This window comes from Saccostrea cucullata, unplaced genomic scaffold (assembly GCF_032062105.1).
Source record: "Saccostrea cucullata isolate Sc308-1 unplaced genomic scaffold, CSIRO_AGI_Scuc_v1 ctg753, whole genome shotgun sequence".
In the NCBI taxonomy this organism is placed as follows: domain Eukaryota; kingdom Metazoa; phylum Mollusca; class Bivalvia; order Ostreida; family Ostreidae; genus Saccostrea; species Saccostrea cuccullata.
This window is the reverse complement of record NW_026934507.1, coordinates 315446-327843: the sequence shown is the minus strand read 5'-3', so window position 1 is coordinate 327843 and position 12398 is coordinate 315446. Positions and strand designations below refer to the sequence as shown.

At 31.7% G+C, this 12398-nt stretch overlaps 1 protein-coding gene and 1 long non-coding RNA gene across 2 annotated transcripts in view; both read right to left on the bottom strand.

Moving 5' to 3' along the window:
- LOC134240917 (uncharacterized) overlaps positions 1-12398 on the bottom strand; it is a 228570-nt gene that overhangs the window by 54989 nt on the left and 161183 nt on the right. The window lies entirely within an intron of this gene.
- LOC134240926 (uncharacterized) lies at positions 5698-8539 on the bottom strand. Its single transcript, XM_062723040.1, has 4 exons — positions 7931-8539; positions 7741-7824; positions 7482-7571; positions 5698-7111 (listed from the first exon to the last, which is right to left on the bottom strand). The coding sequence occupies exons 1-4, from the start codon at positions 8523-8525 to the stop codon at positions 5709-5711; spliced, it is 2172 nt and encodes a 723-aa protein (XP_062579024.1). The 5' UTR covers positions 8526-8539; the 3' UTR covers positions 5698-5708.

Sequence of the window (12398 nt, the reverse complement as noted above, 5' to 3'; positions counted from 1 at the left end):
CTTTGAGAAATCGCGTCAGAAAAATAATAATAATAATAATAAGAAACAATAGAATCGCTATAAGGTCTTCCGTTAAGACGGAAGACCTTAATAATAAAAATCGATCCCCATAGCACATCGGAAATATGACCATGTAAAATTTATGCCCGATCAAGCAAGTTTAGACTCAATTTAGAATGATAAATCCCTGAAGATTTTTTTCTTTAAAACACCGATTTCTCGAAATTTGTATTATATCTGCAGAAAATCCAAATATTCAAAACTTCTAAGAATATACACACACCAATATAATTGTCCTTTAAACAAATACCCTTCAATAATATTCAAATAAAAATTTATCATATAATTAAATGAAACAATTAACAGACAATAAGGATAATCCTCAAAAGTCCAAATAAACATAACAGATGAGAGCAAAGTAAAGAAAAATCAAAATAAATCTCCTAAAACTTATAAACAATACAAATCTGTGAACTGTATGGTCATAAATCACTGACACCTTGAAAGAATGAATCCTCTTAACACGGTAATCTCGCCCCTTTTTAATGCAGAAATTTACCCTTTTTGATTAGAACATTGTTATTTTATAGCCAAAGTCTTCAAGTATAGTCTGTATAGATACAAATAAAGGATTTTTTAAGGAAAGAAACCTTCAATATAAACATGATATCGATTAAATAAAGTCGCATATTTTACTGTAAAACTTTGCGATAACGGCTATATATAGGTCATTGTACTGGTATTTGAATGAGAAGGCGGGGCGTCGTTCAAGCGTGCGATAAGTGTGAATACATTATCGTGTGTTCGAAGTGTACTAAGTTTTATGATGAAGTGACACCTAAAATCCCTATTTTTTAGTGCTAGAGACCGACGTTTAATTTATGCTATAAATATATACATATATAAAAAAAGAAAACGCCATTGTTAGACAAGTGTACTTTGTACAGTCCAGATTGCATTGTTTAAAAATTCTCGTCTTATGGTGAGATAAACAGTAAACCATTTCAAAAAAACAAACAAACAAACAAAAAAATAAAAAAAAAGATCACGTCCTTTTTCATTCGATTTTTGGTTACTAACATTTATATTTAAACTTTTAACTGTTGTTAGATTTTGTGCAGATGTAAAAAAAAAATTATGACATTTGTAGTGTCGTCAGAAGAAATCCGGAGTTTTTCTCTATTCAATTACATGTAGGGGTGCATTTTGTTCGTCCAGTGACTTTTCATCCGATATATGTCTTTTTAACGCCTCGTATTTCAATTTCTTTTCCTTAAGGTTTCTTTCATTGAAAGTACGCATTTGCAACAAACGGTTCATTTTCTAAAAATATGAAAAATTGGTATTTTTTTCATATAAAGATCTATAAAATTGACGAAAAACTGACAGAAAAATATATTTTATATCTTCCAGGAGTCGGTGAACCTAACGCTGATACGATGTATATGTATACTTTGGAACAAAGGCAAATTTATTATTGCCTGACGTCACGGCGTCAGGCTGTATAAGGATTGATATTTCCGAGGTGCAAAGAGAAGAGGTCACAGTTAGAAAGCAAAATTTTGTGCATGCTGATTATCACTGGAATTTGTTACCTCCGTTTCAACAAAACATTTCGCAGAAAAAAATAACCATCTTGATGATACAATATATTGATTTGTTTATTTCCTTTAGTTTTTTTGCATGCAGCTGTTTATTTCATGCAATTTCATATACGGACATGTCCGTTTGACCTTTTTTCTGCGTTTCTGTACTATTGGGTGAGTCCATTTGTCTTCTAGGTAAGGGGTGTCACATTCATTTTGCGCCAAATGTCACGTGTATATCTTCGCGCCCTTTTCCTGGATGATTCTACTGCACTGAATGGAAATGAAAACTTCAAGTCTGTTCTTTTTATCGGAATTTCGAACTTTGGGGAAAAAACATATCGGTGATATTGTGAAAGAAGTTAGAAGTTACTTCATTTAAAGTAAATAAAACGAAACGGAAAAAGAGTTCTTAAGAGGAAAGTGGCCAAATATACATAATATTTCTGATCATATCTCGCCCGGACTCGCAGCCCCCACCCCCGTTTTCAGAAATAAAAAAATCTCTCTCCTATGAAACACAAAAAATAGACTTAGGAAAAGTGTCCCTCCTATTCCAGGATTGAGGAATATAAGGAATCACCGTCAAGATCGATGGGTCATTTATGCATAACGGGCTGTTTCCAACAATCGTTGATGCTCTGGCATACCCAACAATCTAGTACTTAAACATATTCTGCATCTCATAACGATTCATTTATTTCTTGTAGTTATCATATTCTCAGCTGTCTTCCTGGTAGTCTATGCAGTTGAATCTAATTCTAAATTCTAATTATTCATTATTAGTTCATTTCCCTTATTTAATTATATACTACATCTTCTAAAACCATTTACAGAGTTGCGGAATGAGGAGCTGAGCTTTACGTCGCGTGTTCGAATCCACTGCAGGACGTGGAGATCGGTCTTTAGACCGTTTAAAACCAAGTCCCGAGTCGCAGTTGGTGTTAGCACGAAAAAGATTACATGAAACTGCTCATTGGTCCTGAGTTCCAAGTATTTGTAACACTCCACAGGCGTCCTTATACAACAAACGAAAAACAGATCAAAACCAATTTTTAACACATACAAAATATACCTTTTAAATAAATTTTCACTGTTCCTTTTCCGTCAGACACGTAGCAACGAGGGGGGGGGGGGGGGGGACTGTCACCCCCCTTTTTTCGCAACCTTACTTTTACTATAAATAGGAAATGTTAATTGAAAGGTTGGATCATCCCTGTATATAACAGGAAATTTATTAAAGGGAAATAGGGAAATGCAGTATTTAATGCTAAAAAATTGTTCGAAAAGAATTTGACACTGAAAAAAAGTTGGTCACTACCACCCCCCCCCCCCCCCCCCGAAATAGGATTTTCAACTTTGGGCATATTCCCTTTTTTTTGCAGATGAGTGGAAAAAAATTCTCTAGCTACCCCACCCCCCACCCCCACCCCCTACTTTCAAAAACTAGGCTCTCCATTGCTTTCATAAGTAGCAAACAATTAACTTAAAACTAATGCATGATGTTTTGTTCGACGTCTTCAAAATTTACTCTAATGAAATAATTACCCCTCACCCCAATGTAAACGTTTAGATATATAACTTATCATGATTATAGGTTCTATAGATATTGATTGCATTAGTCAGGCAAGCTTTTTTGAAAAGCTATTACTTGTATATATATATATATATCTATATATATCATTTAATAACAAGTAAATTAAAATGTTAACACGTCTTAAACAGTTAAACGATTCATTCTTTCAGAGATACGTGCCTCTTATCAGTAGCCTGCCTGGATTTCGAGAGTGCTCGAAAGAAAATAATGTCCTAGCTTATCATATAAACATTGTTTAAACAATTTAAACAATTTAAACAATTTAATTTTTCTGTTATGAAATGTATTAATAAAATGAAATACATATGAGCTGCTGTACAGATTTTCCAATTGTATATTTATTCTACTATTAACTTTAGACACTGGATGAACCTCTGCCATAATACTAAGGTGACTGAAAGTCTATTGACAGGGGCTAAATGGCAGAAAGGACTGGAATGATCATTGAATGGCAGAGTTCTCACTAAGAATTCCTAAGAACATTTTATGTAATTTATTTAGATAAGACCCAAAAGTTGAATTTACACATTTCAGGTGACTGAATGGTGAAGTTCAACTTTTTGAGTCGTATCTAAGTAAGACAAAAAAGTGTTTTTAATACGATATTGATAAAAACATTTGACGATGTCATGTTCTTTGTTTACAGAAAGTGGTAAAAGGTAAATCAAAAATTAAAAAAAGGAATACTGTGGAATCATTTTAATTCGTGGGGTCAATGTCCGTGGATGAGCAAAATTTTGTTGGTTCATGGCGACGTAATTTTGTAGGTTACTCATATACAGAAGATTCAATAAATAACTTTTAACTGACAAAATAAATGATCGTGGGAATGTAAATTCGTGGATAAGTGTATCCCACGAAATCCACAAACGTTGGTCCCCCATGAACATTTATGAATCCACAGTAGTTGTGAACAATTTGTAATAACGCATAACCTTAGTGAGTTAAGGATAAGTATGAGTGTTTTCATGCAAATGACCTAATGAAAAATATATATGTTATACTTTTTATACAGGGAAGGTAAAAGCTTATTTTTAATACATAGCAGGTACCATTGACATTTAATGTTAACAGCCAGTATACATTATGATGTATTTTGACGTCATTGTTCTTTACTTCATGAGATAATTAAGAACATCGACAATTAACTTCGGTCATTGACAAACTCTAATTAAGTTTAAGGAAACAGGATAATGTTGGAAGCAGAATTAAATAGGATATGCCCTTGCGCCGAAGCTTTTTGGTTGATATCATTTTATTTCGGGTAGTAAAGAATTTGGACGCATTATATGGCGTCACAATTTCTATTTGCTATAACATGCCGCGGACGCTAAGAATTCATAACAACATTTTATATAATATAGTTACTTTTAATACGGTATACATGTGCATTTGTTTTTATCAGCTCATTTACATACACCTAAACCTATTTGTTCCGTCCCGGCTGCCGTAGTTCAAACTTTTTGGAACTCTTCTGTTTCCGGTTTACAATGTCGACCGCATGGTTGCGGCTCTGCAACACTTTTGTTTTTATTGTTTAAATACCTGCTTCTAACCACAGTGTAAGTTCATATTTCGTGAAAGTTTTGTGTTTTGTATATCAGAAATATTTTATCTATTCTTTGGTAGCTGTTTATTGTCTAAAATTACAATAATCGATAGATCTGTGTATTAAAGTTCTAGTCATAAATACTGTGTATCGTTATTATATTTCTATTCAAGTTAATTTATTGTATATCGAAGTTGAATAGAAAGTATTTTATTGCTATTTCAATTATTATTTGTATCATCTATAATGTTTTATGTAAGTAAACCTCGCGCCAAAAAAAATTATTCTATGGAAACCCGTTATCACCATTAATGTTAACCATTCAGCTATGTGCATGTAAAGAACACTGTTAATTCATAGACTTAATTTGTTTATTTTATTTGTTACAGCTTTTTACCATTACATTACATCAACAATAAAGATTTAAACCTTTATGTTGTGTGGTTAACTGGCTGCATCCTAAGGCAGCACACTATTCTTACATATAACTCACATGCGAAAAGGCGAATGTTATTAAGTAAATCATGTTTGGGATAGAAGCTTTGCTCTTATATAAATAACGACGAAGAGTGATAAATTCTTTAAAATGCATAGGTAATTTGTTATTCTTATAAAATATTTTGTACACTTATATTACAACGTCCAGAATTCGATTCCTCAGATTTCCATTATTCGTTGTCATGGAAAAAAAACAACAAATTTTTATTGAATTTTATCAGAACTATCAATAACAAAAAATTACACATATATCTTTTTTCCTAATTTTTTTCTTCCATGGAGTTAATATTTAACAAATATGTTGAATTCATTTCATATTAACGATTTCTATCACCGCGTTCTAAACCTCATTCTCTTCCATTCACACAAATCTTTAATTAAAGAAAATTCAAAAGTTTATATATGAGACAAAACATTATACTTTTTATGGCCGTATATTCCGTAGAAAATTGATGTATGAAATAAAATAGTTGTTGCTCTAAAGAAACCATTCCATATCAAATGATAACCCTTCAATTTCATATTCACCGCTGGAGAAATAATCTTCATGATTTTCTTCTTTTCTTTTATCTAAAAATTGACTCCATTCAAACTGTTTCTTCCACAGATATTTAAAATGTTCAGACTCCATAATCACATGATCACATATCATGGTCAACATTGTTGTCTCCCTGTTTACCTCAGACACAAATCGCTGTACGAGACAAGGATATATAGCTGGATGTACCTTTACAACAAAAGGCAAACTTTCTCTACAACTTTGCCGACGTACCCGGGAGAATAGAAGGGTCCAACAACAATTTGCAACAAAAAATGCTTGAGATTTTTTGTCCTTTGTGCAAACAGACAAAATAACATCCACTAGTACGTTATTTTGAAGTGCATAGCAATGACCATGTAAAGTATACACAAAGCTTTTCATTTCACAGTCAAGTAAAGTTTCAATTTCTTTAACCGATCGTGGTGCGTTGGAAAAAAAACGACAAATATTTTCATAAAGTAAAGTTTTCTCCACAAACTGGTTAAGAAAAACTATTCCTCCATTAAAAACTATAAAAACTAAAATACAAAAGGCGTCTTGCTGTCTTGAATCCCATGAAGATCTCATTTCAAACAGCAATTTCCGAAAAGTTTCAAAAAACCCATTGTATAATATATCTCTTCTCTTCTCAAATAATTTTTTGTTTAGTGATATCATTTGACATATCGTATGAAAACCAATTCCCTCTTTCTTTGCAACATCAGCCAACTCGGGAGCAAGCAAACTCATATATTCATCACTTAACTCCCATTCACAACGTTTTACGTTTGACTGAGTTGAATTGCTTTTTGAATTGGCATTGATGATTTTAAAACCCTGGTTTAGTAAATGATTGCGGAGAACCTCTATAGAATGTTTTTCAGTTATTCCCATTTGAACACATCTGCTATGAGGAAATAGCATGCATTTGAACGGATAGGTTCGTTCTAGCTCTAAATATTTCTCCCAGCTTCCTTCCGTTACAGTCATCACAACAAACATAGATCCTTTTGATATATAACTATGGTAGAGTTCGTTAAAAGCAGAAATGACTTTTTTAAAGTGGGTTGGTTGAAAGTTTATGTCTTCCAAGACATCACATAGGTATAAAATAGTAATACATTGTTCTCCACTAATATCTTCAATTCCTTCTACAGAAAACGTAAATCTAGACACACAAGTTTTCCCATTCAGAACGGTTCTGTCTAGATTTTTCAGAATTTTTATTGCAATCGAAGATTTTCCACTTCCTTTTGGACCAACGATGGCAACGGAGCCAAATTTTAGGAGATAATTATACGACGTAGAGAATTCCTCTGTTTCGTGGAAAGTGTTGTCATTGTCTAATAACTGTCTCAAATCTTGAAAAATAATGATAATAAAAGTTGAAAAATGCATTAAGTTATTTTGAAGAAGATCTGACTTCTTTGTGTGATTATATTTCCCGTTTAATATCTACTGCAAAGTAATGAATTGAATATGTGATAGCTATTAACCTTACAATTAATGATTTAAAATGTGAGACAGTAGAAAATAGATTTTATTTTTTTAAAAGAAAAGATTTATTGATTGAACAACTGTATGTTGCTTTAAGTCACATTCGAATTTTCACATATAGAGTACCATCTACAGGTGAAGAGCAAAAAAATCCTTTATCTAATGCATAATGAACATAAATTGAATTAAGCAGATAATAAATATTTTTTTCTATCTAAATGTATTCTCTCTTACAAAGTGGTATTTTCGGTAGATGATCTAACGAGTCACCAAATGCTGACAAATCCATCGCATCCTCAAGAAAGCCAGAAGACAGAGTCCGAACTGCAGTAGATATAGCAGGATATATTACATTTCAAATTAATTCAACTTTTCTTTCTCCCAACTGTTACTCTATTCGAACTTAACAATTTTTTGTTTTTCAATCAAGTTTTGATAAAAAAATATATTAATTTTATTTCTAGAAATCATATTAATTAAGTGAAGATACTACCTTCCATACAATCATGTTTTCGGGAAGGAGAGGAACATTTGTCGTTATTGCCAGGCTCAGGTTGATTTTGCCTGACTTTGGTTACTGAAATAGTACAAAGATTTTTGTACATTATGGCAGATTATATTAATATGAATTAAAAATCAATAAAATTCTTTAAAAATTTGGTCACACGAGTTAAAAATGTTACCGTTTAAGTCTGTGCGAATATCCGTGAGAATTTCTTTTAATTCTGTGATTTGGCGGGAAACAAAGCAGGCTTCTTCCAATGCTTTCTGGTATTTCTCATACAACTCTTTGTCCAAAATACAATTTTGCAAAGATTGCAGCTTTTGAGAAAAATTAATTCCAGTCGTACTTTCCATTCGTTTACACAAGTCTGATATAATTTTCCAATACTTTGTAAATTCACTCTCAGATATTGCTGCACAATTGTTGTGTCCAAAGATTTCATTACGTATGATTCTTATTCTTTCCACATCATCGCCTGTAGTTGTTTCACTCGTGTTTGGTAGGGTGTGTACACCCCATCCATTTGTGGGTTTTGTTACTTTTATACAGACATTCCGAATTAATGTATATGATAATGTTATATCAAATTCTGAATATCCTGAAATAGTAGCGTTTTTAATACGTTTCCATTGCTCTGCATTGAATTTAAAGGCATATGTGGATCTTCTTATTTCATTTTCAAGATCATGTGGAGGGACGTTTGCCGAAAGGATAAAACGAAGAATTTCTGATAATTGTTCTAAAATAGCGATTCCCACAAGAGAGAATCTCATGTGATCATCAGTCACCGAGCCAACTGATGCCATATCAGTCTATTTCCTGGAGCTAAAAAAAATCCCAAAATTCTTAATATTTCCACATATTTTCATAACTTAAATCTATCTCAAACTATAAAAAAGCTTTTTTTTCTCATTTGTCCAATTGGCATCAATATATGTATTTATTTTAAAATTCAAGGTAAATATTGTATCTACACATTTTTTTTTTACAATTTCCATTTCTATGCAAGTCAAAATAATTTTAATTTGGATTTTAAAAAGATATACAATGACTAATTATTGTTCCCTCCCCGAGAGTTTTAACAAGCAACCAATAAGCACCACTAAATACATTCATTAAAGCATACCGCTCAGCGGTACTTGATGTCCTAAGGCCACGAAACCGTGATCAGTTATTTAGTACGCAACGAAAGATAGCAATTTAATGTGATATTTAATAATAAAAAATGTAATAAATGAATCAATAAACCAACTTTACCTTCTAAAACAAGGTTTCTTTCATCTTAATTCCTGCTCGTTATTTGCAAATTCATTGTGTCTCTTGTCCTCCATTGTCTATCGAGCAAAATACAGTACAAAACATGTACAGGAATTTTCATGATTTTGAACGAGAGAATATATTGTTCGCAGAATATACTGTAGTATAATATAATTGTATATGTTAACAAAAAGGAAACTAAACGATAACGTCTCCTCAAACTTTTTGTAAAGTTTTAAAACATTTTAGCAAGTGCTTAAGAATAGGAAACTACACCATAAGTGCTTCAATAAACGATTAGTGATTATGACATAAACAGTTTTAATTCTAGCTATGAGGAGGATAAAGTTTACTTTGTTTGTATTGATTTTTTTATCGTTACTTTTATTATTTGTTAAAAAATCCAAAATTTAAGCTAAAACTAGCCTTTTTAAAAAATCCATACCCTCTGATACTAAATGTTTTAGTATCAGAGGGTATGGATTTTTTTAAAAAAGGCTAGTTTTAGCTTAATATTGTATTTTTTAGTAGTAATAGTTTGTGAATATGTCATAGATAAATATTTTAATCAAAAAAAGTCAAAGAATTTTAGAGTACGGAACACAGAAGGGGGGGGGGGGTCCCGTCCCCAAGCACTTGTAGACGAAACACATTTATTTAATTTGTACGTAAGACATAAACATAGGTAGTTACTGTTCATTACCGAGCGCCCGGCATTAAAAGTTTTAGGATGAGATCTAACAAACCAATTGCATGGCCCCGTGAAATGGAAGCAGTTGGTTGACAGGATGAAAACTTCAACTGCCTAATAATAGTTGTGTAAAGGAGATTTACTCTTTTTTTAGTCATTGTAACTCATTAACTTAAGGAGGATAATCGTATGCTGATTGTGGTACACATAAATGTACTTTATAATGACGTATTTTGTCAACTGACTTTATTTAAAAAAGTGATCTAAAGGAATCCGTTCATTTAATCTTGAGAATTTACACAAATTAGATAGGTCTCCCTGTCCATCTAAATCCGCAATCGTATTAATCTAAAATTTATATATTACGTATTTGAAAGATATATTTAATTGATAGAATACTTCATTGCTGTATGCCTAGATTAATTCAAAGGTATGTTAGGCTTTTATTATTATTAAATGAGGAAGACTAAGATTATTATCCCTGGTAAACTTATATTTTGGTCCTAATACAAAGTCAAGCATTTATGTTTTGAATAAGTACATTGTATACCCAGATCAGGAGAATGTGATATACAAGTATTGGTTACAACAGTCAAAGCATCATTGAATATTGAGCAAAGGGGAATATTAATTCCTTTGCAGGACATAATTAAAATAATATATCATTCATAAAAAAAATATTTTTTTTATAATTATTGTGTTAAATACCAAACAATATATTACATTAAGTGCATATATCCTAAGATCAATTTTACTAGACATATCTTTTTTACAATGTATCTATACAAATAATTGATAAAGTTTTTGATATAAATTTCAATGACACAAAAATCTTCACAAGATATGTAATCGAAGTGTCCTGAACACATACTTGTATAAACGTTCACATACTCTGAACATGAACTTTATACACAACTGTGTAAATAGGCCACTTCGAATACATTTTTATCTTTTGTGTAATATTCTGAATGTTATAAGTTATCTAAATAACATAACATATAATATTGCATGTAGTTGAGTGTAACATTGAAAGTTTTCACCCCAAGAAAACCATTGTCAACCGAGGCGCAGCTGAGGTTGGCAATGGTTTTCGAGGATGAAATTTTCAATGTTGCACTCAACTACATGCAACATGTGATATTGCTGATTTTTTTCTCATTTCCCTTTTTCTTATAAAATTAACCTGGCTTGGTATATTTTTCTAAAGTTTATATTACACTTTTAGCACCAAGGTAACATATTCTGAAATTTGTTTTCACCTGTAAACCTTTACTGAGTGTGATTTGTCTATATTTGTTTTTTTTTTTAATTGAAATTAAACTATTATTTTCCAAGTTTATTTCATTTCCCAGTTCCTAGGAGAACCGCTCTTAGTTCTTTCTAATAATTATCCACTTTTCTAAACTTGTGAAATGATATAAAGTCTCCTCCAAAGAAAAATATTGTTTGTATCATCTGTCCTTAGGAGGCATATGATTGTTTGGATGGATTTTTTACCTTGAATTCTGTTCGTTTTCTTCAGATATTTTACTTTTAAAATACTTCTGATATTTTTTAGAAGTTGATCAGAAGACAGATAAAAACTTTAATTTGTTATCTTAACACGCTTAACGTAAACAAAAGCAGTTCAAATTAACCATCATTTGGTCAGTAAGAAGGAAGATTCAACAGTAAGGGTTTGATATATAATATGATTGTAAATATTCAAAAGAATGTTCATATAGACATTGTCATTTCGTTCTTTGACAAATATGATAATAAATGCTTGATGTGATATTAGGAATGTAGATATGCTAGCTTTTTTTCTTTTGCTGACCTTTTGGCCTTAACTCTTACCTTATACTAGTGTTGACTGTTATTTATAAGGAAAGATGATTTTGACAGGCATACATTTATTGATTGCGTTCGAGGGTAACATGCCTTTTATCGGACCAAATTGCAAGAACCAAACACTTTGGATCGAGGGGTCAACAAAACGTATTTTACCTGATAACACAGTAAATAAATGTAAAATTATCATATCTGTTGTTATGTACCTTCCCATGTATCTCTCCTGCTTTCTCTTTACATGTACTAAAACTACGAACATCCTGTCTTTGTTGAACAACAGCAAAACAAAGAAGATTTATTAGATTCCGCCCACGGTTTGGGGTAACCGGTTTAATATTTCATGAACAGGTCAATTATCTCACACTGCATTCAAACATCGATTTTTTGACCGCTCAGTAAAACACTGGTAATGTTAATCTTTTAGTATACATTAAAATAGGAAACATGCCCGAACTTCTACAACTAAATCTGCATCATATACGGAGTACATAATTGATAATAGATTATAGGAAACCTTTCCAGTGGTCATAGGCATGTTGTTAGGGGCATTAACATGTAATGTCCAGAGGATTTGAGTAGAGTTGTTGTCGTTTTATTTAAGGGCAAAAGTTTGTTCTCATTTCTGCTTTGAAGTTACCCATCATTTTCTTTTAATTGAATGTTGAACTAAATATTTATATCAAAGAAGTACTTCCGTACATTGTCTTTATGAAGAAGTTAGGCTTCATCCGTAAAAGTCAGCGCTTTCCGTAAAAGTCCACTAATTATTAAAAAATATTGCATGTATCATATACATATTACTTATAAAATTCTAACTGTGATTACTAATTTAAACTTCAGCACACCGTTTTCTACTATATTTCATCCG